Source organism: Serpula lacrymans (assembly GCF_000218685.1).
Source record: "Serpula lacrymans var. lacrymans S7.9 unplaced genomic scaffold SERLAscaffold_10, whole genome shotgun sequence".
In the NCBI taxonomy this organism is placed as follows: domain Eukaryota; kingdom Fungi; phylum Basidiomycota; class Agaricomycetes; order Boletales; family Serpulaceae; genus Serpula; species Serpula lacrymans.
Window position 1 is genome coordinate 1,582,031 of NW_006763299.1, and position 27,348 is coordinate 1,609,378.

The 27,348-nt window shown below is 43.8% G+C and overlaps 8 protein-coding genes across 8 annotated transcripts; 6 read left to right on the forward strand and 2 right to left on the reverse strand.

The window, feature by feature from the left end:
* Positions 1-1,358: 1,358 nt before the first annotated feature.
* SERLADRAFT_440581 (uncharacterized protein) lies at positions 1,359-2,121 on the forward strand (the record flags this gene model as incomplete). The annotated part of the gene is made up of 3 exons (XM_007321043.1): positions 1,359-1,571; positions 1,634-1,747; positions 1,804-2,121. 3 exons carry the CDS (start codon positions 1,359-1,361, stop codon positions 2,119-2,121), a joined length of 645 nt encoding a protein of 214 aa, XP_007321105.1.
* Positions 2,122-7,110: 4,989 nt separating this feature from the next.
* SERLADRAFT_473572 (uncharacterized protein) lies at positions 7,111-8,542 on the forward strand (the record flags this gene model as incomplete). The annotated part of the gene is made up of 5 exons (XM_007321044.1): positions 7,111-7,212; positions 7,278-7,420; positions 7,480-7,890; positions 7,944-8,023; positions 8,081-8,542. The coding sequence occupies 3 exons, from the start codon at positions 7,766-7,768 to the stop codon at positions 8,257-8,259; spliced, it is 384 nt and encodes a 127-aa protein (XP_007321106.1).
* Positions 8,543-8,613: 71 nt separating this feature from the next.
* Positions 8,614-9,998, reverse strand: SERLADRAFT_372009 (uncharacterized protein; the record flags this gene model as incomplete). The annotated part of the gene is made up of 2 exons (XM_007321045.1): positions 8,614-9,389; positions 9,461-9,998. The coding sequence occupies 2 exons, from the start codon at positions 9,996-9,998 to the stop codon at positions 8,614-8,616; spliced, it is 1,314 nt and encodes a 437-aa protein (XP_007321107.1).
* A 511-nt stretch (positions 9,999-10,509) lies between these two features.
* Positions 10,510-10,914, forward strand: SERLADRAFT_440584 (uncharacterized protein; the record flags this gene model as incomplete). The annotated part of the gene is made up of 2 exons (XM_007321046.1): positions 10,510-10,778; positions 10,839-10,914. 2 exons carry the CDS (start codon positions 10,510-10,512, stop codon positions 10,912-10,914), a joined length of 345 nt encoding a protein of 114 aa, XP_007321108.1.
* Positions 10,915-11,282: 368 nt separating this feature from the next.
* Positions 11,283-11,519, forward strand: SERLADRAFT_396000 (uncharacterized protein; the record flags this gene model as incomplete). Its single annotated transcript, XM_007321047.1, has 1 exon — positions 11,283-11,519. One exon carries the CDS (start codon positions 11,283-11,285, stop codon positions 11,517-11,519), a length of 237 nt encoding a protein of 78 aa, XP_007321109.1.
* A 138-nt stretch (positions 11,520-11,657) lies between these two features.
* Positions 11,658-12,734, forward strand: SERLADRAFT_440585 (uncharacterized protein; the record flags this gene model as incomplete). The annotated part of the gene is made up of 1 exon (XM_007321048.1): positions 11,658-12,734. One exon carries the CDS (start codon positions 11,658-11,660, stop codon positions 12,732-12,734), a length of 1,077 nt encoding a protein of 358 aa, XP_007321110.1.
* A 756-nt stretch (positions 12,735-13,490) lies between these two features.
* On the reverse strand, positions 13,491-14,998 carry SERLADRAFT_440586 (uncharacterized protein; the record flags this gene model as incomplete). The annotated part of the gene is made up of 5 exons (XM_007321049.1): positions 13,491-13,772; positions 13,820-14,071; positions 14,121-14,306; positions 14,356-14,423; positions 14,824-14,998. The coding sequence occupies 5 exons, from the start codon at positions 14,996-14,998 to the stop codon at positions 13,491-13,493; spliced, it is 963 nt and encodes a 320-aa protein (XP_007321111.1).
* Positions 14,999-15,272: 274 nt separating this feature from the next.
* On the forward strand, positions 15,273-17,160 carry SERLADRAFT_350605 (uncharacterized protein; the record flags this gene model as incomplete). The annotated part of the gene is made up of 10 exons (XM_007321050.1): positions 15,273-15,509; positions 15,844-15,970; positions 16,075-16,132; positions 16,233-16,305; positions 16,364-16,386; positions 16,445-16,505; positions 16,559-16,624; positions 16,688-16,773; positions 16,897-16,986; positions 17,028-17,160. Coding segments are annotated over 10 exons (954 nt in total), but the record flags the coding sequence as incomplete, so codon positions are not given.
* Between the last annotated feature and the right edge of the window lie 10,188 nt (positions 17,161-27,348).

The following is a 27,348-nucleotide window of genomic DNA, read 5'->3' on the forward strand; positions in this document are numbered from 1 at the left end:
AAACTGATTGTCCTCGGAGGATGCAGAACATGGTATATTCCTGGCTCAAACCAGGAGCGGTGAGGGACCATGTGGGATGTTGCTCCGGAGTCAATAATAATTGTTGTTTTGGTCTTATCGGGTTCCGACACAAGGTAAGCTTGAATGCGTTTAGCAAGGGGCTTGGAAATATGTACATATTCCAATGCAATATGACTCTGTTCCTCCTCGGAGTCAGATCCAGATGATTGCTCTGCCGTATTTGCCTTTTCCTTCTCTTTTCCTTTATCCTTGTGCCTTTCCTTTCCCTTCTTCCTTTGACCTTTTTCAGCTGACTGAAGTGTTTGACACTCCGAGGTGTTGTGTGATTTGGCTTTGTGGAAGTTACACCATTTCTCCTCGGATTTGAGTGCTGATTTGGAACCTCCAGGGGCCTTCCCTGACTGTTGTGCAACTTCTGCAGTGATCCGGATCTCGACTGCATCTAAGGTAAGTTTATTTTCTTCAATCGTGTTGATTACTGATGACTGAAATATTTGCCATTCAGGAGTGCATGGGAGAGATTGGAGAAGAGCGAAAGCCATGAGTTTGGTATCAACTCCTAGTTTCATTCCGGAGAGGTGTGAATCAATTGTCCGGATTTTCGCAATGTGGTCCTGGATAGGTGTTGTCCCATCCCAGGACAATTTGGTGAGTTGCTAGAATGAATAGAAGGCCGAGGCAATGTTGGACATTTGATGGAGTGAGACAAGTTTATCAAATAACTCCTTGGAGCTGGTGAGGTCTCCAGTCCTCATTAGGAGGGCATCAGAGATGTGGTCCTGGATGATTCCATGTGCCTTTTCATCCTTAAGTATCCAGGGGATCTCAGGATCCTCCGAGGAGGTAGGTTTTCCTGGTGAGGGCTTAAGCTCCTCTCCAGTAACAACCCGGAGAACTTTTTCCCGACGTAGCTTTGAGATGATCCGGAGTTTCCATGTCTGAAAATTGTTGGGTCCAGTGAGAACTGGACATGCGGATGTATCGCGTGCTGTGGTCATGGTTCCAAGGTTGCCGTTTCAAATAAGAATTATTTCCTGCATAGCTTTTGCGCACCAGGGCTCATAACCTAATAAACCTAAGTGAAACTCAACCACTGCCCTAGAGGCTATAGAAACGACTTTATTATTTACCTAAGTGAAACTACAATAGATGTTAGTTTAAGGTGATCTCTAATAAATGTAATGTAACATACCTCAGCCGCTGCCCGAGAGGCTATAGAAACGACTGAGGTATTCCTATACTAAACCCCCTACTACTTATAGTCGGAGGTGCTACTCGCTACAGTATAATGACTCCTAGGAGTACAATTGTGTTCCTAGGAGAACAATGGTTACTCCATGGAGAACAATGGCTGCTTCGGCAGAGACCGGGTTTATCCGGTTTTGTCACCCAACTCCCCTCAACACAACTCCATCCCCCACAATGTTGACACCTCTACAATTTTTCCTGAAATCCAGTTCACGGACACTGATGATGCATTCCTGCAGCCAGTGGTTGTCACCATCTGTTTTCCGGGTGTTCTATCAAGGCATCTTGTTGATGGTGGCATTGTAAGTATCTAGACTTCCCTTCATTGCCTTTTTGTTGATTAATCCTGTGCATTATCTTATAGGCCATTCAATTTTCTGTAACTCTAGCAGAAGAATACAAATCACTTGCAACCCCAGTTGTTCAAGTGGTCTCCTGGAATTATTTCGGGTCAGAGCAGTCACTGCATTCTGGTGATGTGAGCATTTCCCTCTTTTTATTTAAACCATATATGTTCTTATATAGCTTTGATAGACATGTTTTATAGACAATGATTGCAAATCCTCGAGCCCCTTTGCGGACATTCTTGTCAATTTTCTACCGCTCTCACATTTATTCAACCACTTACGGTCACATCATTGGTTTTTGCTGTCCAGGCAAATTCAGGAGTGGCTTGTCACTATCCCCAAGGAGTCGCAGCACTGGTCGTGGGGTCGAAATGCATTTTGGCTCGCATTCATTGGTGCCAACCCGTACTTTCCAAATGGCTCATGGTCCAAATGGGACCCAAGAATTCTGCTGCAAGGTCAGTTTATTGAGCGGTGGTTGGAAGACTGCTCAGATGACAATTAGAAGCCCATTACAAGCAAAGAGGAAATTCTTGAGCGGATATGGTCCAATTCCTGTAAACATGCAGGTCTATTTTTCCCTCACGCTGTTGTATCTTCGACTTAAAATATGTATTTGAGCTCTGCGTCTTTATTTAATGGATCACGCTTGCACATAAATATGTTGTTTATCACTACAAATTTATGTATTGTATTTTGGTGGACAATAAGCTGTGTTACTCGCTCGTTCTTACATTCAGACACAAGGATTTGAGATAGTGAGAACAGATATTAGTTTATAATTGTGAGGCAACGATAAACTATAACAAGAACTAAACCTATCTCCTTCTGCACTTGCAGGGAGTAAGGGTCCAATGAGCTTGAGGTCGACAGACGCTAGTAAATATAGCGAGTAGAGGACTTTTGAGGGGTAAGCTTCAAAGGTTCTTGTTGAGGAGTAAAGCGGGTAAATTCAGTAATAGAAAGCTAAGGAGCTATACATGAATAGGTACGGCTTTATATAGGGAACTGTCCGTGCCTCAGACCGAAAAGAGAATATACGAAAAGTGGTCTGAGGGATTAATCAACCAATAAGAAAAAGGGGAGGTAACTATCGTACGACTTCTGACTTGATTAATCAGCAGGTGAGAGACTTGTACTAATAATAGAAGATTGTCACGCATGGTCAGGAACCGTATCCTCATAATGAGGTACGATTCTAGATAAGGCGTTATTAGTATTACCAGGCTTTACTGGGGCTTGGAGCTGGTTGGCGAGATGCCTACTACCAGTCCCTACCCAGTGTGCTGGCTAGCTGGAAGCGATGTCCAGTCTCTGATCTGTGATATAAAGTGGTAGCGATGGTTAAGAAAGCCTGTGAGGGCTATGAGAAGTAAGATGGCAAAGGATACCTCTAGCCCTAGAGCCAGAGGTGTAACGGGAAAAGCGTTTGAGAACCAAGACATAACGAAGATAGGAAAATAATAAAACGGTCCTTACAATAATCAGATTTATCGACCAGGTGTCTAGACAATATTACATGCTTATAGGGCGGATGTGTGGTCTCATATGTCTGTCCTACATCTAGCTACGAGAGCGCCCATGTGTCTAGTGGCATATATCTGTTGAACATCCTTACTACGTCCCTATGATACCTGAACGCCGTACCTCAAATAACTACGTAAAACCTCATCGCGGTATCCTTGGACCGACCTCAATCATATAAAAACAGCTTTTTATTGTACGCATGTCCTACCTAGGTTACGGATAGCCTACACATCCCATACCGTTGAAATGTGTACGTTCCCACAGTGTGGGCTGTTCACGGCTTTGAGCCACTTCAATATCACAGCCGGCGGTAAATTCGCTCTATGGTAGTCGTACACCAAACACTTCTCTTGTCATTCCTGTACTCCCAAGTGGATAGCCGAAACCATATTCATATGGCATCACAGAACCATCCGCACAAAATTTGGGGTCACATATCGAAATCCAAGATGTGTAAGGACCATTTTATTATTTTCTTATCTTCGCTATGTCTTGGTTCTCGAACACTTTTCCCGTTACACCTCTGGCTCTAGGGCTAGAGGTATCCTTTGCCATCTTACTTCTCATAGCCCTCACAGGCTTTCTTAACCATCGCTACCACTTTATATCACAGATCAGAGACTGGACATCGCTTCCAGCTAGCCAGCACACTGGGTAGGGACTGGTAGTAGGCATCTCGCCAACCAGCTCCAAGCCCCAGTAAAGCCTGGATACACTAATAAAACACCTTGTTCAGGATTGTACCTCATCATGAGGATACAATTCCTGAACACGTTGTCGATGATGAGAACTGCAGTTAGAAAACCACACACAAATCAAACTAACACACAATCCTCCCAGATTCCACGGAACTTGTTTATGGGCTTTGCCTCCTAGAACAGTGGAGTGGTCTGGTTGTTCGTGGGGTGGTACGTATAAAGATCCTTCAAAGTAAAACCCAGAGGTGTATGAGTGTGGGTTTTGAGGAGGAGGGATAGTTGAATTTATAGAAGGATAGGGGCTTTGTGACGAGTATAGACGAGCACTACCTTGCTAATCGTAGCACAAGGTAGGTTTGAGAACAACAATATGACGAGGTTCCCAGTGATAGCAGGCTCCTGACACACAAACTGTAGTGCTCAGAAGGACTCTAATCGAAAGGGATGACAATGACTTCAAAAGTGGGAAGTGACGATGACAGCAGTTGACAGTGGTAAAAGTGGGAAGTGTTGTGACCACACTGGATCACAAGTAGCAGAGTAGTGAACTTGAGAGTAGAGAAGAAGTCTGGATTGGAGTTCTTGTTCTCTATTTTTACAAGGTAAAATACAGGGGTTTATATAGTAAAAGAAAAGTAGGCTATGCACAGTATAGCTGTGCAAAAAGAATGAGAAAGAACATGAAGGAAGGAATGTACGCTGACAAATCCTGCATAGGTAGTACAGGATAAGATTGTCAAAAAAAGGAAAAGAAAGAGATAGAACAATGAATGCTGTGAGTAATGTCACAGGTTTGTACAGCCATAAAGTAAAGTCCAATAGCAAAAAGAGAGCAGGAAAATCATGATGTCATGGGAAGATGCAGTAAAAAAAGGGCAAGGCAAAACACTATCAGTATCAACACAGTTCCTTTATTGTCAGTCAGGCATTCTAAAAAAATATGTGTCCATAAAAATGATTCAAAAATCAAAAATAATCACACTGTAAATGAATGTTCTGCTGAAGAAAAAGAAACTGGAACCACCGGTCCACCACCTAGTCCAAATCCGACAGTTCCATGGCCTTACCAATGGACTGGTTGTGTTGGACCACCTGATCAAATGAGGGAGGGAGAGGAGTAGTTCCAATTTGGAACAAGTGAGTCCCAGGCAGCGTGTGGTAGGTGTAGCTGTAGCGAAGACGATGGACAAAAGATAAGTGTACCCAAGTGAATGGGACAGCGATGAACATGGGCGACGCAAGGGGATGAACCTTCTCCAGCTCAAAAATTACCCACCCACGCTCCAACCAGGCAAGACGAGCGACCGATGTTTTGATAGTATATGATGGCAGATCGACGTCATGAAGATGGACCTGTTGCCCTATTTGGACCGGCCACCGGGGCTTTGCTGATATCAGCAGTGGCACGTGGTAGTCAATGGATCGGCGACGGAAGCGGATAGGAAGTGGTGACATCAGAAATGGTGGGGGTGCAAATAAGATGAGGAGGAGGAGGGTGGAGGTGACAAACAAGTGGATTAGAATGGGGATCCAGAAACGACCGTCAGTTGAGAATAAAAAGGAGAGGAAGGGGCCCATGGTGGGGCTAGGCAAAGGAAGGGGAGTAAGGGAAACGACAAAAGCGAGGGCGCAATGCAATGTGTAGCCAGTGGCGATGCGAAAATTTGCCAAAATGCCGAAACGCGGAAAGTACCAGATGGAAAAGCAAAGGTGAGCGTGACTGGATTGCCTAATAGAGGTGGTGCTGATCAGCCACAAGTTCAAAAGGGCAATATTAATTACTATTCCACGTGGCACTGTGCCTGTGTGGCGCAAAGGCGAGTCTTTTTGAATATTCGCTTTGTTATTGACACCTGTCCATGCTACCAATCAACTTTGGTGCATGACACTGCTTGCGATATTTCCTATACGACACTGCTCGTGAATTTGGCGTTGACATCAATAGTTTGTATACTCACAAACTGTGGGTCAACGTCAAGAAAGAATTCCTTCGTAAATTTGTATCATCTGCAATCAACATGCTGCACAAATTAAATGATAAAGACGGCGAGGATAAGGAGGTGTTTGGGTCCAGTGGTGCTCATGCAATTTCGAATGATCCTGTGTTTGAATCTGACAGCGACAGCGACAAGAGTTCACGGTGAGAGTCCTATTCTGACAGCAAGTGGGTTTAGAGTACCATGGTGCCCCGAGTAATTGTATTTGCGACAGATTAAGCTTGATCAAGATTGAATGATGAAGTGGAGTGGCACGTTGATTACCAAGAAAGGAAGTGTTTGGTGACCGCAGGAACTGCACGACTGCCTACAGCGCCAGAGTCTTGGCCCATACCAAAACACTGGCATGCAGTAGGCAGGGATTGAACACAGGATTATTGTCTCATACGCGGGGTGGGGATATACATAGCTAGAACCACATAGATGTTATATGGTATTGCTGTCCGATATATGAGTTGTTCATATGGCTCACCAGAACCGTACAATGTCCATATGGTGCTGCTATGCAATATGGAGGCTACCCATATCGTCAGTTACAACCATACATGGTGCTACTATCCAATATGTGGGTTGCCTGTATGGTCAGTGAGAACCATACAGATATCATATGGTACACAGGATCCATACAAATATTATATGGTGCTACTATCCAATATGTGAGTTGCTCATATTGTCAATGAGAACCGTACAGATATCATATGGTACTGTTGCCTGATATGTCAATTGCCTATATGGCTGGCTAGAACCATACAACACCATATGGTGCTGACATATGATACACAGGTTACTGATATGGTGCACCACATCTCTACAGATATCATATGGTACTGTCAACTGAAATGTTGCTTATATGGCCAGTGAGAACCATAAAAAACCATATGGTGGACCAGATCCATACAAATATTATATGGTAACATATGGTTCTGCTTTCTGATATGTAGTTTGTTCATATGGCTGGCCAGAACCATACAAATATTATGTACTACTGCTGTCGATATATGGGTTACTCATATGGCTGACTAGCACCATACAGATATCATATGGTAGACGTATCGTTGGTCAGAACCGTTATCAATGAAGTTGGATATGGTAGCTTGATTGTATTTGATGACTTTACGGCCGGCGGTAAATTTATCCTCGGCTTGGGTTGTTTACGACACTTAGTGCAAGACCGTGTGAGTTTAAACGGCCAGTCATTCGTCGCCTGCCCCCTAGGTTAGGCGCAACTCAATAATGTGTCGCTAATATCCTTTCGGCATTATATTTTTCTAGTATATTCCATTATTGGACGTGTATGTGGAAAGTTCCTCTGGTGGCTGATGGAAGCGGAGCTGCAGGCGGGTCTTGCTAGGTCTTGCTTGATTCATTATCTTGGTGCATAATTATTGCCTGTTACGGTTGCGCTGGTCACGACTTGATCATTGTTCTCATGTCTCCAGACGCCTCGGGGCACCAATCAGCTTGGCATCGTAGGCGCTAACCTATTGACGCTTCCTAGGACGAAACCGTGATATCCCCAGCACGAGATCTGGTCAAATCCGGGCATCTTTCCCTCGAAGTCCACACTTTTGGAGATCAAGAGGTTAGTGTCAGGTCTATCGTTGTCGCTGCATGTAAGATATTCATTATATTCATTCACAGATATACTCCTTATACTCTATTCCACATCTGACAGTTTTCTAGCTACCTGTGCGGCAATCGTTCAGCCTGTGGAGGCCCAAGTGCATCTCTCTTACCGGTTGCATCCGGTGTCCAACGATAGTATTGGTTTTACAGTGTAGGCTTCTGCTTCCCGGATTGAGGCAGACCTGTGAGCAGATATTCTGGAGGTTCTCACGGGGAGGGAGAGTGTATAACCCAGCCTGACGTCGGAAATGTCCTGCTTGTGTACCCCCCTTGTGAACACCCACATCCATTACTTCAAACCATGTCAGCGGCCGTAAAGATCATCTGGAAGTGTACCAAGCCGAATAATCAGAACCTCGTACAGCTTTACGAGCGGTTGATGACCCAGGCAGCCCAAGCACAGGGCATGGACACAGCTGTGATCAGGCAAGTTTATCTTATGATTGCTACGCCCATGATATATCCTGACAGTAGCATAGACACGGGATCCACAATACGACCCGCATTGGGGGCAAGTATGTCAAGACTGTACCGCACATCACGGGCGACATCGTGAACAGTAAGTTTAGGAGCTAGTCTATACATCCAGCCCACCGCGACTTATTGTCCCACGCAGCCAAGAAGAACGTGGGTTTTGCCCTGCATTACAATATCGATGCCACTGGGCTCGCGGTGCTCCCTGCAACGTCAGCTGCTCCCAACCCCGAGCTGTGGGCGCTCCAGCACAAGCATGGCAAAGGATTCGTTTTGATTGACTCGGAGAGTGGCAAGGAAGATGTGCGCGACATTGACTGAAGCGTGGAAGTAAGGGAAAGCCCTAGTATTCGTTATCTTGTAAAGTGCTCAGACCTACAATTTTTCTTGAGATAAAGCACATGTAGTTTATTGTATTCGTATTGTACGTTGTTCTGTATTCAAAGCCAAGGCCACATCCTTCATCAGATGATTACGTCTGCCCGTCACCAAGGCGTGAACATTTTGGATCGAAACACAATTCTTGGAGTGCATACACATTCCAAGACGCTGTGGGTGCAGCAAATAAGCAAAGAATATTACATCCATATATCATGTACAGAGATACCCATGCGGAGAAACCAAATCAGTGAAGTACAGTGAAGAGCAAGGGGCGTGTCAGAACGGACAAAAATATTACAATGTAAACCACGGATGCCGAATGACATGCTGTAAACAAATCCTCTCCTCTGGCCTATACTTCAACATCTTCTCCAAAAGGTCCACCAACATATCAACTTCTTCCTCAGGCAGTCGCACCCCGAGTTTTTCTATCATCGGTCCTTCGTCTTCAGACGACGGATCGTCCTGCTCGCCTATCTGGAGCAACTTTGCTCTGATAGAAGTTTTGTAGGATTTCAGGAGCACGCCAGCACGTTCTTGATCCTGCTCGCTCTTGGGCTGGCCATCCTCCTCAAACCATAGTGACCGCTGTTCAAAAGCACCCCACCAAGGGTCAGGTAGTCGTCCAAGCGTCTCGACCGTCTGTTTGAGAACGTCGATATCACTCCCCAGGAACGATTCGAAGAGGGCAAAGCCAGCACGAATTTCAAAGATGGCGCATCCGAGAGACCAGACATCTGCCTCGAAGCTCGCTCGCCCCGCAAAGCGAGCCTCCGGTGACTGGTAATTTAACACCGTTCCTGGCTCATAGGACGGCGGTGGAGAGGCGGCGACGTAGGACTGGCCAAAGTCACTAACGATGGTGCTTTCTTCAAGAAGTGATGTGTCTGACATTCTGGAGTTCTGGATGGGGGCGATGAGCATAGCTGGTGCGTTCGGGCCCAAGGGTTGCCCGTCACGAGTTCTAACATTCTCCGTTTCGGGATCGCCCAGATGAGCGTACACTTCGGTGTCCGACCATTCAAGGACATGGGGCGACAGGCGAAACAGGATGTTCGATGTGGTCAGGTCTAGACGAGATTGTTTATCGGCAATCAATGCCGATGGGATGCCAATGGGAAGGAAGGGGAAGATGGCTTACCTCCATGGACGACACCCGCACAGTGCATGTGGTGTATCGTTTCTACTGTTTGTTTCGCGACCTTCCTAGCCAAGTCTGCACGTAGTCGTCGACTACCAGCGACGCGGCCGGGAGAGTCAGACATGGCAAGGATGCTCGGGCCGGCGAAGGGGGATATGAGGAATAGGTGGTTGCCGTTCGGGCCTTGTACGAAGAAATGGTGGTTGACAGTCTGGAAGCCAATGGTCTCGGAATGAGGAAGAGATGCTCTGAGTTTCTGGGAAATGGACAGTTCGGGGATTTGGCTCGGGGTGCTGGACGAGGGAACATCAGAGCGCATTGCCTTGAGAGTGACGATTCTGCCCTGGTCTTCCCTTGCCCGCTGATCACGGGCCAGCCAAACAGTAGAAGAACCTCCAAATCCGAGTTTATGAAGGACTCTGAAACGCCCTTGTTCAAAGTCATCGCCAATCGATATTGGGTGGAATCCGCCAGGTTGGTAGTCTTCGACGTCCTCGATTCCATCAAGCCTCGAAGGGATGAAGCGAGGGGAAACCATTGTGGAGGTGCGGCGCGTTACTGCAGTGAAGAAGTAAGCGAACGAGTTTCCTGCAGGCCGAAGGAGAGCAAGCATTCTAATCGCGGAGATTGAAAAGTGGCTACGCGCATCTCTCAACTATGTCTTATGTAAGCACGCGGAGCCTCGAACCTCTCCATTTCGAGTGTCAAATTTCATTACTTAGATGAAGAGAGTAAGATTACAATTACAATTGAATCACTTTGTCCGCCAAGCAAGGTTTGAGTTGGCAACCCTAGTCATAAGCCTCGTTCAAGGTCCGTTTCGAAGGGACCTCGCTTAAAGTGCTTAAGCCCCAGTCCAGCTTTCAGCTGGGCCACGTCATCTATCTTGAAAATAGCCGAAGAGCAGACCTGGAGATCACCGGACTGATATTTTGGTATATTCCTCAAAAAATCGAATTAAACAACTCCGACTATAATTGGCGCTTCAACTTTACATGCTGCAAGGCTGGGTGCCACCCTGTCAGTTTGCCTTCGCTCTTATCCAAGTCATGGCGCACTCTGACGACAAATACGACACTAGCTACTCTGACGATCCCAGCGATTTCATCACCACTGATACAAGCTGTCAGACAGCATCAGAACACACTCTCCAGAAACAAGGTAATCCCCCTAGACCTGCCCAGATCAAGTGGACCAATTCTCATACAGATAAACTGGTTGAGTGGCTGGAAAAGCACCCTAAATGCAGATATGTCCTCTTTTCAGATTCTACTACTGTTGCGAAAGAAGAGAACCGAGAAGTGTTGAAGACTACCAAGTACATGAAAGCTTCATTGCATTGAAGGATAGCAAGACATGTTTTAAAACATGACTCTAGTGACGACCTCCGTATTGCGGTTGATCATCATTGCAAACGATTTGGCGAAGCAGTCCAAAATCGTCTCACAACATAAGTACATACATTCTCTCTCCACGTATCTGCTCATGTCCTGTTAGCCTCAGCAAAACATACAAGGGACACTTGCGTGAATTAGGGTCGACTGGGAGCGGCCTTATATGAGGAGACCCATCTAATGATCAATTCAATAGTCCCATTGGTATGTTTTTTTTGGTTTTATTTACAGGTTCTATGTATTGATTTGAAAAGAACGTGTTTGGGCAAAGTTCTGTTGGTGGGACAGCCTGAATGCATTCTGGAAGTCCTCTCCGAAGTATAATGCCAAACCAGCAACTGCTGTGCATGGTCAAGATCTTGCTACTCAGGCCACAACAATCCTGTTCTCAATGAGAGGTGATGATGGGGCGATGGAACGGGGATATGATGAACAATGATTCAGGTTATGGTGTTGACGGTAATCAGGTGGCAGCAACATATAGTAGGGATAACTACCAGCGGCGGCAGCAACAGCACTACAATGTCCCTCAGCATGGGAGCATGTCTCAGCATATGTTTTCTAGGTCCAATCTGTCACTTTCTCATCTGCCGCCTATTCCCCAGCAGCCACAGCATGGCGGCAATATAGGCCCCTACATGTCCTCCCTTTATTACAATCCTTGAGGCACTGATCCCATTACTTCTGACCCGTCACTGTCCAGTCTCACCATCAACAGTAACGGTTCGGACAACTCGATTGGCTCTTGTCACGCTGTATCTTCTGTTCTGTCCATGGTATCAATCCCATCTATTTCCGGCCACATGCGCCAATTGGAGCAACTGTATGCACCGGTCCAACACTCAGCCATTGAGGTGAGTGCAGCTCCTTTAGGTCGTGGACAGTCGCCTATTCAGGGCCGTTCACCTGCTCACAGTGGGCCTGTCATCACCCCTAGATCTTCAACTCCTACCTCAACTCGATCAAAGCGCACATGTGAGGCTGTCAAACCAGACAAGTCCGAGCCAAAGAAGAAACCTGAGCCGAAGCAAGTGAAGGGTAAGAAGATAGAGTCGGACGCTGAACACTTGAAGACATTAATGGAACCTGTTCTCAAGGAGGATAAGAATGAGAGGGTATCAAAGCGTACTTTGAAGCAGGCAAAATACATCCACAATATGGTTGTCGAGCAGGGTAAAAACATTATCACCACAAAGGAAGCTGATGCTCAACATCAAGCCGTCCTCCTTCAGCTGGCCAAGTTGCAGATATTCTGTGAAGGGAATGCTCAGCATACTCAGATAACCCTACAAGAGAATGCCCAGTGTACTCAGCTTGCTGGTGAGGACATGCAATTAAAGCGGTCCGCCCATGGACTTGAAGCACTGAAGATTCAGTACCAGATGGGCATTACCAGGCTAATGGACATTCCTCAGATCTCGCCCGAAGTGTCGCACTTCCTATCATCATCTGCATCCATTGACCCTGCCAGGGGTTCAACACTCTCCACGTCAGCTCCATTTGCTCCTGATGGTTTGGATTTTGAGTCCAACAACTCTGCTGGGGGCTCATCGCTCCTCATGTCGGCTCCATTTGTTCCTGAAAACCTGGACTTTGGCTCAAGTTCCAATACGGTAGTTTTTGGTATTGATGACCCCAATAGCCAGGCTATTGACAAGTACATTTTAGCTTTTGTTAGTGGTACTGTAAGGACCATTTATTATTTTCTCTATGTCTTGGTTTTCAAACGCTTTCCCCGTTACACCTCTGCTCTAGGGCTAGAGGTATCATTTGCTATTCTACTGCTCATAGCCCTCACAGGCTTTCTCAATCATCATTACCACTTTATATCGCAGATCAGAGACTGGGTATCACTCCCAGCCAGCCAGCACAATGGGTAAGGGCTGGTAGTAGGCATCTCGCCAACCAGCTCCAAGCCCCATCAGTGCCTGGATATACTAATAGACACTTTAGTCAGGATTGTACCTCATCATGAGGATACGGTTCCTGAACATGCGTGACAACACCTATTATTAGTACAACTCTCTCACCTGCTGATTAATCATTCAAAGTTGTATGATAGTTATTCCTTTTTCTTATTGGTAGATTTATTCCTCAGACCACTTTTTGTTTATTCCCCTTCCAGTCTGAGAGACGGACAGATAGTTATAAAAGCCCTGCACATCTCATGTATAGTTCTTTAGTTTTCTATTACTTGAATTATCCGCTTTACCTCTTATCAGAAACCTCTGAGTCCTACTCCTACATCCTCTACTTGCTATATTCTCTAGCATCTGTCGATAACCAGGCTCATTGAACCCCTTACTCCCTGCAAGTGCAGTAGGAGACAGGTTTTGTTTCTGTTATAGTTTATCGTTGCCTCACAGGTACTAGCATTGAGAATGAGGAGTTATATGAAGGTGGGATTGGTGATGTCTGATGCCCAGCTGTTGGTTGGTTTTACTTGTTGGTTCTTGATGCCCTCATGGTCCCTATCATGTGTCCTCATACTTTTAAGTTGCATATGTTGATATGTTGAATACTTGTATAATGTTTTCATTGTTGTTGTATGTGCTTCAGTTGTTTTTCACGATGGATAATGAATACATTGCTTTGTTGTTTTCGTTACAGGATATGATGTATTACCAGATGATACATCAATACAAGTGACTGTTAAAGAGTGAATCAAAAAGTCTTTGCCTAAGATCCTGATTCAGATTCTCAGGAATTTCTGACTCTAGCTCATCAGTATCCATGTCTATATCCATTCCTCCATTGTCCTGTGCTCCTTGCTGCCAATCACTAGGAATAGTATTCTCTGCCTGGTTGCCTTCAAGTTCAATGATAAGGTTGTGTAAAATGATACAGCAACGAATCCAGGCAACGGCAAACTCTAGTTTGTTTTCTGTGTTGATTTGTATACGTAGTTCTTTGAGGGACTGGAATCGTATCTTGAGAAGTCCAATTGCATGTTCACAGCATATACAGATGCGTGATAAATGATAGTTAAATTGAGATTGCCTGTAGTGAGGCTACGACCTGGTGGCTGCTTGAATGGTGCTACACACCAAGATGTGATAGGGTATGCAGAATCTGCCCAGATCCATTCATCTTCATTCAGAAAGACTTTATGGTTTTGTGATGTCAGAGTGTCTTGAAAGGCAGAGGAATCATGAGTGCTTCCTACATGCCCTAGACCATAATCTATGATCTTGAGATTATGGGGAAGAATAATTGCCTGGGGAAAGTTCAGATCACTTCCATAATTCAGAAGTAATATAAATCACCTGGCAATTCAAAGAGTAGTTGGATTTTCTATCAAAGAATGTCTCTCCAAAGTGGCTTGGTTTTTGGAAGAGAGAAATGTTGGTACCATCAACTGCCAAACACCCATTTCTCCATTCTGCACAAACTTGATTCTCCACCCACGCTTTGGCAGCATCCTTCTCCTCTCGAGTAGGGGGACCAACAACCTCATCACAATGAGAGGATAGCAATTATACACCGATTGGTGCTATTCACCACTGTGCCAACAGAGAGACCTGCCCAGTCAGCAATATCAGCAGGTGTAAATCCATTTCCATAGTGGCCTAGACAGTTCAAAAACATGGAGAGTTGATGTTCAATAGGAGTCTGTGGTGTATTAGAATTATTGTGGAATATTGAGTGGTCACAGATCCTAGCTAAAATACTGTCAAAAGTTTCTGGTTGACATTGATTAATATGTTGGAAACATGTTGGATTGTAAAGACGTGACCACTCCATAAGAGGGAATTGTGATAGACGAGGTGCTTGTGGGTATGTTGTAAATACTCTTGTATGTTGCACCTGGTCTTGCAAACAGAGATATTCTGTTATTAATATTTGTATTTGATGTGCCTTGGGATGTACAACTACTTCTGCCTGCTCGGCAGATGATGTACCTTCTATTTTTACAAGGTATTAATACCTACCATAATATATTTAGTCAGAGGGAGACTACTGACTTACCTGACATGGGAGAATCTGAACGGACAAGAGAAAGCGGACTGCTTGGTGGTGACCCATCTTCAGAATAGTCGGTGACGGTGACCAGCCTGCAGATTAGCTGCCGAAGGAGATCCACAAATGTGGTGTCGAGTTCCTTGAGACGACACTGACAGATAGTGGGCTGGTGGCGAGACATGTTGGCATTTTGAGGTGCGTTTGGCTTGTTCATATATAGCTCACAACTCATGGTTTTCATGTTCAGCTTCGTGGTATACTCATTTTTTTGGTACAGCATTTCTATTTAATTTACACGTTTGCCGTCGGTTAGGCGTGGTCACCAAGGTGACAACTTTTGGTTACTTGCTTCCCCCCTGTTTAGAAATGGACCTTGAATGAGGCTATAATCTAATGTCTACGGACATCTCCGAGCACAGCCAGTTTCCAGTCTGCTTACACCCCCACATTCAACTCACAGTGTCTTCGCAAATATCTTGTTCATCCCCATATGCGCTCAACTACTGCATGGGATCTATCCCAAGCTGCACATACATGAGTGCACCATACAGTCTTACGCTGTTATCGCACATGGCATTATAGGAAAATCCTATCCCATACTTGGATGGACCCAAATGTTGTTGGGTGCAATCGCCTTCAGAGGTTATTGTCGTGGGGAAACCTTGGGCCAATGTTTAGCTCAATATATTATGGTGCACCAATCCAACCATCATCCGTTTCTTGTATTAAGAACAAAGCTTGAAGGAAGTGTCTAGCCACTTGCTGAGAGCAATCAGGGACTGGAACTAGAGTCCAATGTGAGTAACTAGAGAATAGGAAGCATTGGACTCTGCAATACTGTCCGAAGTTTTGTAAACAAAGGTAAACAAAGCAGCCACAAAGGCGAAATAATAGAGAACATAATCAATAGTGAATGATAGAAGAATAGATAGAGAAAGGAATGAAAATATATAGGTAGCACAAAGGTGCAGAATCACCAAAACTAACATCTTGGGCACAGATAGAATAACCGATTCAAAAAATCAGGGAAGTGGGTTCGTTGCTTACGGTGTTATCATGGCGATCTTGCTTGTGGTGGGCGAGGCTTGGGTGAAACAAAGTGGTCGCAGCCCAGAATGGTGGGATTTGTGGATTATCACTTTGTGGGTGAGTCGTGTCATAATAATGTTGATCGAGCATTTCTGATGTCTTTTTCAACAAAGGGTATTTGTATGCATATCATCCCAGTCGTTAGAACTGTTATTGATCGGCATCTAGATAACACCTTTGCCGAGCATTATGGATCAACGTGGTCTGTGATTAACATGCAACATACGTGAGTATATAGTCTCATTTAGAGAATTATTGGTTGACCACCTAACATCAGCGTCCTGGGCTTTGTATGTACAAGGCATTCCCTCACAGAAATCAATCAGTATTACTTACTGTGATTATGTTGTAGGGTGGAATAGAGGCATACTAGGGATATATTTAGCTCTAGATAATCAAGTAAAGTATATTAACGCTCCTACTTATTTGCTTTCGCTCAGCTAAAGTCTTTTATCAGCGTAATGTGGTTCCCGGCTTGATGTGAGTATACGTTAAAGTACTTACATCAGGGTGTCGCTAACTGATGACGTTCTCTCAGCATTATCTTGACTGGCTGGGCAATGTTGCAGCACGCTCAAGCTCTGGAAATATCCACAAAGGTACGGTATTCATCGCTTTCTGCATCGTTTGAAGTGCCTAATTACCCATTAAGGTTCATACAACTTTTGAATACACGCTTATGCTCGCTGGACTTACTCGCATAGTCAAAATCTGCTTTGTCCCATCAAAATCTTCAGATGCGTCCAACAGAGACGATCAAAGTGATCAAACTTTTGCAGAGTGTACTCCAGGTTATTCGCCAAGTGATAATGGGAAGATGGCTGCTGCCAGAGCCTTCCGTCATCTCCCACCTTTCGTAAGTCCAAAGTGATATCGTTTTAAAGAGTAATTAAATAGGACTTTTCTTTTATTTGCGTAGTTTCTCGTAGCATCTGGGTAAGGGCTTAAGCATGATCTTGACTCTAGCTTTTGTCTCTTATATTCTTGCAGAATCTTGTTCATGTCCGCTACCAACGAGGAACTTAACTATGTACACAACAGTGACATGGATCACATCACTTATCTTCTGACTATGTTCAGGTCTGTGCTGTTATATGCTTTCACTCACCAGATGGCATTAGTCTCGCGTTCACATTGTACACTCTCATCCTCACATTGATCCATCTGTTTTCTACTACTGGACGAAATGCCCAATCTTTTCCAACTACTGGTAACAACATTGAACTGGCCTCATCACGGAGCCCATCAAGATGATACGTGCCGGTGCCACAGTATGATGCTGCTACGCATGTCTTTGGACCTGATGAGGACAATTAAACATGGCCAAAGTTTTGTTGCTCGGTTGCTCGAGATGACTCATGGGCTAAATTGGGTTGTAGCGTCAAGTACAACATTGATTTGTTTTTTAATACAGTAACCTTTGTTTGATGTACTGCTCTTATCAAGCGTGTTTTCCATTTATTTGATGTTACTTAGATGTGGCTCCAAGTTTGAGTGGGTCAGGTTGCCTTATACACTGAGACCTACCTTCACAATGAGCTTACCCTCAACTTGTTGGTTCTCCCCAGTCCACCATGACTATAGGCTATAAGGGGATCCTGTGATACCTTTTGGGAGGTGTACCCTATGTGTGCCATCCTTCTAGGTGATAGGACCAGGTTAGTCATGGGTAAATAATAGGACAACTTGCTGAGGAGTCTCCTTGATCTATTGGGGTATTTATACTACTACAGACTATTTGTATATATGTACTATACAGTTGCTAAGTGAGGTGGCTGATAATGTCACAGGGCACAGCCCTTGTGACCAGCTCCATCATGTGAGAGAGTTTTGTAGCTAAAAATACAGCTGGTAACAGTAACAAATCATTAAACCGTTCTCCACTCAGCTCCATTCACCGTTTTTGTTTACATGTGGAGTGATACAAACACTGGCTCCACCCAGGCTCTACCAAAATCAGACACAGTAGCAAGACTGTTGACACCAGCCACCACCGCATCAGGTATTCTTGTTTGACACAACACTCACCATGCCATATGGCAGCCGACAACGCATTCCTGATGCTGCAAAGGAACTGATTGAAATAATGTCTGCTCAGCTAACATGTAGTGCAATTGCTTGTGTCACTGGTGTTAGTGCACAAACAGTTTTGACAGATCAAGGCACTTTGGCAGGGCACAGTACAACACATTCCAGATATACAAGGGAGACACCGGCTCCTAAATGCACTTGATGTTGCGGTAAGGCAAAGTTTTGGCATGATTTCCTGTATTTTACAGTTTTCAGTATCTTACAGGCTGCATTGACCGAACACCAGATATCCAATTGTCTGAGCTGCAAGCCATATTATATCAAGAATGCGGGATCCTTGCTTCAGAGATCACTATCTCAGGAGCATTAAACTGACAGGATTTTGTGCAAAAACAAATGAGTTACGCTGCAGAAGAGTAAAATGAGAACAAACAAACTGTATACCGGGTGTTTGTTGATGAGTCTGCCTGTAATTGTCATATCCGTACCAGAGAACAGGACTCTGGCATCTCCAAAGGAGATATTTCCCCAAACCCAAACCTCCCGAATCTTCGGTATTCTTGGGATTACACTCCTCATGGCCTGCCGGTTGGCATAGCCCCATGTCCCACCCCCACATGGTACTCCGGACTTCCGTTCTGATACTCCTGCACTGGACTTCTAGTCCGTCATATGCTTTCCTACACACATTCCTGTACTCCTTATGGACTCTGTAATTTAGACCTTATGATACACTCCTTGCACATACATTTCTCTCTCACTAGATAATTGTCCGCATGGAACTCCATACCTACATTACAAGTTACTCTTTACAAGCCCCCACTCCTCTGACAGTATATAAGTTGTAGCTCCTGTACTCCGTTCCTGAAGTTCAAATATCAACTAGATTCCCTTGCCTTTTACAAGCCTCTTTCTAAGTTTTCCGATCCTTCTCCAAAGGGTCTTTATTCTGCTCCCTTTTCATCCTCTACTCTCCTCCGTCCATTTTCTGTCAAGTTAGGGACCAAGGTCCGCAGAAGGGCCTAGCACACAAACTAAGCCAATTCCCCATTTTGTACTCTGTTACCCCCTACTCCATCTCCGTACTCTGTAACTCCGAACACTCCGCAGGTCACGGTTCTGACTGTTACGATAACACAATTTTTGGTCCTTCCCTTTCTTTTTATTCTCCGCTTTAACCTTGTACTTTAGCTTTCACACATAGTGCCACACGGCACTTCTCCTTTCTCACGCCGCGTTGCCTTTCTTCTTATTATGGACACGACTCTCTCACACAGTGGAGCTGGCCATGCGGGCTAGCCCCATGACATCATCAGCCACTGTCTCCATCAACTGTATAGTACACATGTACAAACAAATCCTGTAGTAGTATATATACCCGAATAAATCCAGGAGACTCCTCAGCGAGTCCTCCTGTTGTTTACCAACTAACTCTCTGCATTCTAAGGGGTAACCACTCCCTCATCATCTTCTTTATAGTGTGTTTCTGTGTGCGCCGGAGTAACTAACTCTTGGTTGTTACACTGACAGTAATTGGAAGACCACCAAATGAAATACAGCATGGGCACTAATTGGAACTCATGCTAGACAGTATGATTTCTTTGTCCGTGGTATATGGTGATCATCTTGCCTCCCATTTTTTTGTGCTCTGATTTGGCTTGTTGTTTAGATATTCTATATTGCCCGCCATCTCACTAGATGGTGTACTACACCTTGATATCATCAAAGAATCTTGGAGAGCAGTAACATTTTATTGCTTTATTGAAGGACTCCTTGATAGTATGAGCCCATTTCCACAGAAAAACTCAGTGATTATACTTGATAATGCCAGTATTCACCACTCTTCTGAGCTCAGAGAGCTTGTTGAAGCTTGGTAAGCTTCCTTTTGTAGATATATAGTTGTATGCTTCTAGTGGGGTGTGATTGCTCTACTTGCCTCTATACTCCCCAGACTGGAATCCCATAGAAGAAGCATTTTCTGCTATCAAAGCATGGATTTGAGCCCAACAAGACTATACCCGAGGAGAGCTGTCAGGTCATGCAGCAGCTAACCCTTATTCTATGATCTGAGAAGCTGTTTTCAGCACAATCACACCTGACAAAGTGGCTGGATGGTATCAAGACAGTGGTTATCTTGCTCATAGACCAGTTTTTGAGCTGTGATATGTACAAAACACTGTGATTGTAAATCTATGTATACTATACAGCATAATCTAGAAATACAGTTTATAACTAGAAGTGATACAATAAATATACTTGAGAACAACCATTGGAACTTGATAAGAGGTAATACATTTTAGTTAGGATTTTCTTTGATATCCACCTTGGTCAGATCTAGAACTGGTGGTGATGTAGCACAATATTTGCCCTTTGCGTCTGTCTTTGAAAATGACTGATAATGTTGATTGGCATGCCTATTTAATTTGCAAGAAACTCCAGAGACAAACTTTGTGCTTCATCTACATTATAGATGCCACATCCAATGAATGCTGTGGCAAACTGTTGTAACCCCACTTCAGGCATCATAATGCTGACATGTTGGAGAGCAGCCTGGATAGTTGATGTAAATATCTTTATCCTTGCTGCTGCTCAAAGCTTGTCTGATTGGGTTTTCAAGCGGCTCAGTATTTGTGCGAGATAGGCCCTGTTTTTCACCAAAAGACATGTCAGCAAAATGAAGGTGGATTTTTGGTGCCTTAGGCTTGCTTGAGCCAGAATCAGGCAAAACCCACCTCTGTTTTGAGCTATAGTCAAACTGTAATATCACTGGGGGTTGATCCAGTGTTACTTTGCCAATGAGCTATATTAAAAGCTAGTTGATGTCATGCTGCTTATGTGTTCTATCTATTGGACTCACATAGCATCACCTGCCGGTGTGCTTTGCACAGGAAAGATGCTCTTTGAGCCATTGTAGCTCATCAGTAAAGTCTACTGAGGTTGATGACTGCTCTAACTCATCAAATTGAGCCTTGCACTTCTTGATGGAAGCAGCAGTTTACATAGCTGGTTCTTGTAGTCACTTCAGTCAGCTTCGCAAAATAATACAATTTAATCTACAAACCATGTTGTGAATAAATACTTCAATCTTTTGTGTGTGGGCCCTGCGGACCAGCCCTTGAGCATGCGTAATAGCTGTCCAAAGCTCTTCATCAGTTGACAGCATATGAGGAGCATCACCAACACAATCCCCAGGATACTTGAAACCTAATTCAGCTTCTGCTGGGTCTAAATCCATATGTGCTGTCAATGATGAGAATTGCTGTTAGAAAACCACACACAAATCAAACTAACACACAATCCTCCCAGATTCCACGGAACTTGTTTATAGGCTTTGCCTCCTAGAACAGTGGAGTGGTCTGCTTGTACGTGGGGTGGTATGTATAGCAATCCTTCAAAGTAAAACCCAGAGATGTATGGATGTGGGCTTTAAGGAGGAGGGATAGTTGAATTATAGAGCATAGGGGCTTAGTGACGAGTATGGACAAGCACTACCTTGCTAATCGTAGAACAAGGTAGGTTTGAGAATGACAAGGTGACAAGGTTCCCAGTGATAGCAGGCTCCTGACGCACAGACTGTAGTGCTCAGAAGGACTCTAATTGAAAGGGATGACAATGACTTCAAAAGTGGGAAGTGACGATGACAGCAGTTGACAGTGGTAGCAGTGGGAAGTGTTGTGACCACACTGGATCACAAGCAGCAGAGTAGTGAACTTGAATTTAGAGAAGAAGTCTGGAATGGAGTTCTTGTTTTTTTTTTACAAGGTAAAATACAGGAGTTTATATAGTAAAAGAAAAGTAGGCTATGCACAGTATAGCTGTGCAAAAAGAATGAGAAAGAACATGAACGAAGGAATGTACGCTGACAAATCCTGCGTAGGTAGTACAGGATAAGATTGTCAAGAAAAGAAAGGGATAGAACAATGAATGCTGTGAGTAATGTCACAGGTTTGTACAGCCATAAAGTAAAGTCCAATAGCAAAAAGAGAGCAGGAAAATCATGATGTCATGGGAAGATGCAGTAAAAAAAGGGCAAGGCAAAACACTATCAGTATCAACACAGTTCCTTTATTGTCAGTCAGGCATTCTAAAAAAATATGTGTCCATAAAAATGATTCAAAAATCAAAAATAATCACACTGTAAATGAATGTTCTGCTGAAGAAAAAGAAACTGGAACCACCGGTCCACCACCTAGTCCAAATCCGACAGTTCCATGGCCTTACCAATGGACTGGTTGTGTTGGACCACCTGATCAAATGAGGGAGGGAGAGGAGTAGTTCCAATTTGGAACAAGTGAGTCCCAGGCAGCGTGTGGTAGGTGTAGCTGTAGCGAAGACGATGGACAAAAGATAAGTGTACCCAAGTGAATGGGACAGCGATGAACATGGGCGACGCAAGGGGATGAACCTTCTCCAGCTCAAAAATTACCCACCCACGCTCCAACCAGGCAAGACGAGCGACCGATGTTTTGATAGTATATGATGGCAGATCGACGTCATGAAGATGGACCTGTTGCCCTATTTGGACTGGCTGCTGGGGCTTTGCTGATATCAAAAGTGGCAGGTGGTGGTTGATGGATTGGCAACGGAAGGGGATGGAGAGTGATGACATCAGGTATGGTGGAGGAGCAAGGAAGATGAGTAGGAGGAGGGTGGAGGTGACAAAGAAGTGGTCTAGAATAGGGAGCCAGAAACAACCGTCAGGTGAGAATAAAAAGGACAGTAAAGGACCCATGGTGGGGCTTAGTAAAGGAAAAAGGGTAGGGGGGAACGATGAAAGTGAGGGCACAATGTGTAGCCAGTGGCGATGCGAAAATTTGCCAAAATGCCAAAACACGGAAAGTACCAAATGGAAAGCAAAGGTGAGCGCAACTTGATTGCCTAATAGAGGTGGTGCTGATCAGCCACAAGTTCACAAAAGGCAATATTAATTACTATTCCACGTGGCACTGTGCCTGTGTAGCGCAAAGGCAAGTCTTGTGAATATTTGCTTTATTATTGACACCTGTCCATGCTACCAATCAATTTTGGTGCATAACATCCACGCACAACTTGAAATTGCAACTGTCCCCAGATGCTTCCATAAAGGTAGGGTCATATGGAATGAAACATGGCAACACATTAAGGGGTTATGTCAGCATAAAATTTATTCTGGTAAGTCATTAATCGTTATCTTCATCATCTGAGTCATCATGCTCATAATCAGGTTCATCATCAGGCTCATCTAGGTTATCATCATGGTCATCCAGTTTGTCCAGGAGGGGTATAGAGTGGCGGTTGGAATAGGGAAGTAGGCAAAATGCTGCAATTCCTCTTCGTGATACTGATCCATCCATTTCTTTCAGAACATATGGTCCTCCTTTAGTCCATTGCACAACTTCATAAGGGCTATTGTAGTGAGGCTTTGCTTTATGAACCAGCTCTTTCTCAACCTGAGTATTGCACACTAGAACAAGCTCTCCAGGCTGGTATTTGTTCTTGAACATCCTTCATGCATAGAGTTTCTCAAACTGCGCTTTAGATCTGAGACGGGTTTTGTGTATGGTGAGTGTAGCTTGTTGCAAATTGTCCTGTCTCTTTTCTAGCTGACAAATGTGCAGAGCAGTGAGGTCTTCTGTTGGCATTGCAGTATAGAATCCATGAACAAGGAAAGTTGCTTCTGTCAGATAAAATGGTAGGACTGGGTCAACTCTGTGCAGCAGATAAAAAAGGCTGAATCCAGTAGAACAATGAGTGGTAACCTTGTCTGCAAAGAAGGCATGATGGGCCTTGGTTGGCCATAAATCAACATTCCCTTCACAGGACTTGACAAGTGCTTCTCTTATAACAAAGTGTCCATGTTCAACGACACCATTTGCCTTGGAATTGTAGGGAGAAATGTGAATATGAGGGACCTGGTAATGTTCCACAAGCTCTTCAAATGCTCCTTTGACTTCACTTCCATTGTCTGTGACAACTTCTCCTATAGCTCCATAGCGACAGATGATTTCTTCCCAGAAAAAGCGGGCAAGATTATATGCAGATACTTTTTTCAATGCTCTTCCTTCTGCAGCAAGTAACAGATCATCCCTTGCAGCAACAAGATATCAATATGCTCTAGCCTTGGGCATAAGCATAATGTCAACATAGACTTTGGTGAAGATTGTAGGAGGCAATGAGATGGTAAGTGGGACTTCACTTTTGCGTACACTTCAAATCTGGCATTCATGGCGGGTGCAAATATGATGCTTAACATCCTGTAGCATATGGGGCCAGTAAAAGTGCTCTCTGACTGTAGAGAATACACCATTGACTCCTCTGTGACCAAGCCTTTCATGTGCTTCAGCAAGGATGTAAAGTCAAAGGTCAGGATTAAAGATGACTTTGAGAGGGGGAGCAGAGTGACGACTCTTGAAAATACTGTCTCCTTTTAAGAAGAATTGAAGTGACCGCTTGACGAAGCACTTTTGAGCTTGAAGAGAAGAGAATATAGGCAGTTCTATAGTCTGAAGGAAGTGGAAGATTTGACAAAGGGTACTATACTGAGAAAAATCATTGGTAAGGAACAAAGGGAGTGACATAGGGTGATATGGGGGAGGTCTGGCAAGATCAACAAGAAAGGCGATATCATCAAGCCAATCATCTGATTCTTGAGCATCTTCAAAGTCTTCCTCTGTTGATTGACAACAGGATTATGCATCAGGACCACAATGATGATCAGCAGGTATGCATTCACCTCTACATGCAAGTGCTTTACTCCTGCAATGTAAAGGCAAAAGTGATGAAGTGCTCTGAACAAACCGTATAATTATAGCCTGGGTTCATCAGGAAAAACCCTTTTGCTATATAGCACTATATAGTGCTATGTAGCCACCACCTATATATATAAATGCATTCATAGAAACTATAGCACTATCAGTGCAATCATAGCTCTTATAGCTTTTATAGCACAGTAGTAGGCAAATTTTTAACCAAGGGGAGAAATATCTATAATTCCCTCAAACTCTGGATTAATCTAATAAACTTGTTCAATAATAGAAAGAGGCCAGAAGTGTTTGGAGTCAAGTATATTATTATAGGCAAGATACTATAATTGCTCTTATAGCCTATAGCAGCCTACATAGCTCCTATAGCTGTAAAGGTCATAGTTATAATATAGTTCAAGGTGTTTAAAAGGGCTAATAAATCATACAGTATTAATTAATTATGTAGCCTGTATTAGTGAAATAGTAGTTTGTATCTTTGATATATATAAAAATAAGAACAATGATCCAAATATAAGTGGTGACAATGAGTAAAAAAATAACCTAAGTCCATGAAAGGTCAATATATAACACCTATATAGTACATTTTATAAGCTCTCATGGTGTAGTGGATAAGTGTGTGATGTGTGGCTATAGGTTGCTTAGTCACCAAAAAGTTGACTAGCAGGTTGAGAGTTCAGATCCTGTCTGTGTTAAATTCCTTTATCAGCCACACAACAATTTCCAACGTCTATAAGAGCAGTTATAGAGCTATATGAGGCTTTATAGATGGCAGAGGTTCTATAGCAGGTTTGACCACTATAACAGCTTTATGAGCACTTATAGTGCTATAGAGCTCTATATAGCTACCCTTATTTTTCCTGATGTCGACTGTAATTTGCCTCTCTATCATTTATAGGAATAGAACCATAGCAAGCTGGACACTTCCTTCCATTTTCATCAAGCTGAGGAGAAGATGAAACCAACAGCAATCTTGCTGGTATCAACTGAAAGAATGACTGGGTTGTGTGACAAATAATTTATAGGGTGAAGTGCTGGTGCGGAGGATACTGCATGCTTCAGAGCATCAAATGCTTCTTGCCTGCATTCATCCCATTGAAATTCAGCTCCTTTGCAATACAATTCTGTCAGGGGATGTGCAAGAGCAGAGTAATTGTGGATCCAAATGCAAACTGTGCCACATATACCAAGAAAACTGCGAACATCTTTGGGATTATGGAGCATTGGCCATTTAAGAATCTTGTCAACCTTGGTACTGTCAGGGAGACAACCTTCTGGGCAGCATACTTGTCCAACAATCACAACTTGAGGACAACATAACTGAGTCTTCTTTCCAGAGAAAGTTCTGCCTGCATGACCAACTCTGTGCATAATGTGATGAATGTCAATGGCATGTTCCCATATAAATCTGTGAATGCCAGTGTTGCCAGGAATGGTCTCTGGGTTGCCATCAGCATCTTCATAATGAGAAGTAGGTTCTTTGATTGGCAGGTCATCAACAAAAATATTGGCAATATGTGGAATTTTGTCTTGCAAGATGAACATCATGCAATTCTGGAATTCTGGAATGGGATTGGTGAATCCCATAGGCATAGAAGTAATCCTCAGAAGTCCTAGTGGCAATAGGAAAGAGGTAAGGTTGCGACTGTCAGGGTGTACTTTTTGAGCATCAAATCCCCAAAAGAGATCAAACACAGTATAGCATTGGGAACCAGCAAATGGCTCCACAAAGTCATCAAGGATAGGTGGAACTCCTGAGTCTTTGATAGTGACTGCATTAAGTGGCTGAAGATTATGGACAATATGAATCTTGCCATTCTTCTGTTACAATCTCTATTGGACATTTAAGGACTACTCATTTCTTTTTACTCATTGGTTATACCATCGGACTGATGACTCATTTCCTTCACGTACACTTCTGTTCCTCTCGCATTCACAGTACCTATTATAGTACTTAGTCCTCAACAGACGGACCTGCCCTAAATAGGACCTAACTCCTATCACCAATTCCTTTCCATTATAAATACCATGTAACAGCAGTAGTATTCTCTAATACGATTCTACACAGTTTACGCTTACAAAGCTAGACTCCTAAGATCAGACTTCTACTCAGAAGAAGACCAACTCTTGTTGGAAGACCTCCACTCAGAACTATGTTCTCGAACTTGTCTTCGGATAAGTCTCTTTATAAACCTTGACAAACCCTCAGATTTTGTTAAGCACTTCGTGCGTAACATCTTTTTCCTGAATACAAAACCACTTGGAGCGATAAGACGACTGGCTAGGCTTATAAACTCCAGCTTTGATTTTGTCTCTGAGAGGGAGTGATTCTATGACTTCATTCTTGACTCCAGGAAGAATAAGAATGCTCTTGTATTCCCAAGGGACATGTGGGAGAACAGGTATGACATAGGGAGAGAAGTAGTCTTCTCTGAACATTCCTCTGTCAGTTTCCTCAAAGGCAAGACTGCGCTGATTGAGTATCTTGATGTGAGCGAACAGCTTTTCTTCTTCTGGCCATAAGAATCCATCAGAGTTTAGCTTGTTTTGTTGTAGAGGCGCTCCTTGGTGAGCTTTGGCATGGGAATGAATTCTGGACAGGAAGGGGTGGGAGCAAAAGTAGTGGATCTTCTGGAAATAACTGGATGACACGTGTGTCTTCTGGGAATAC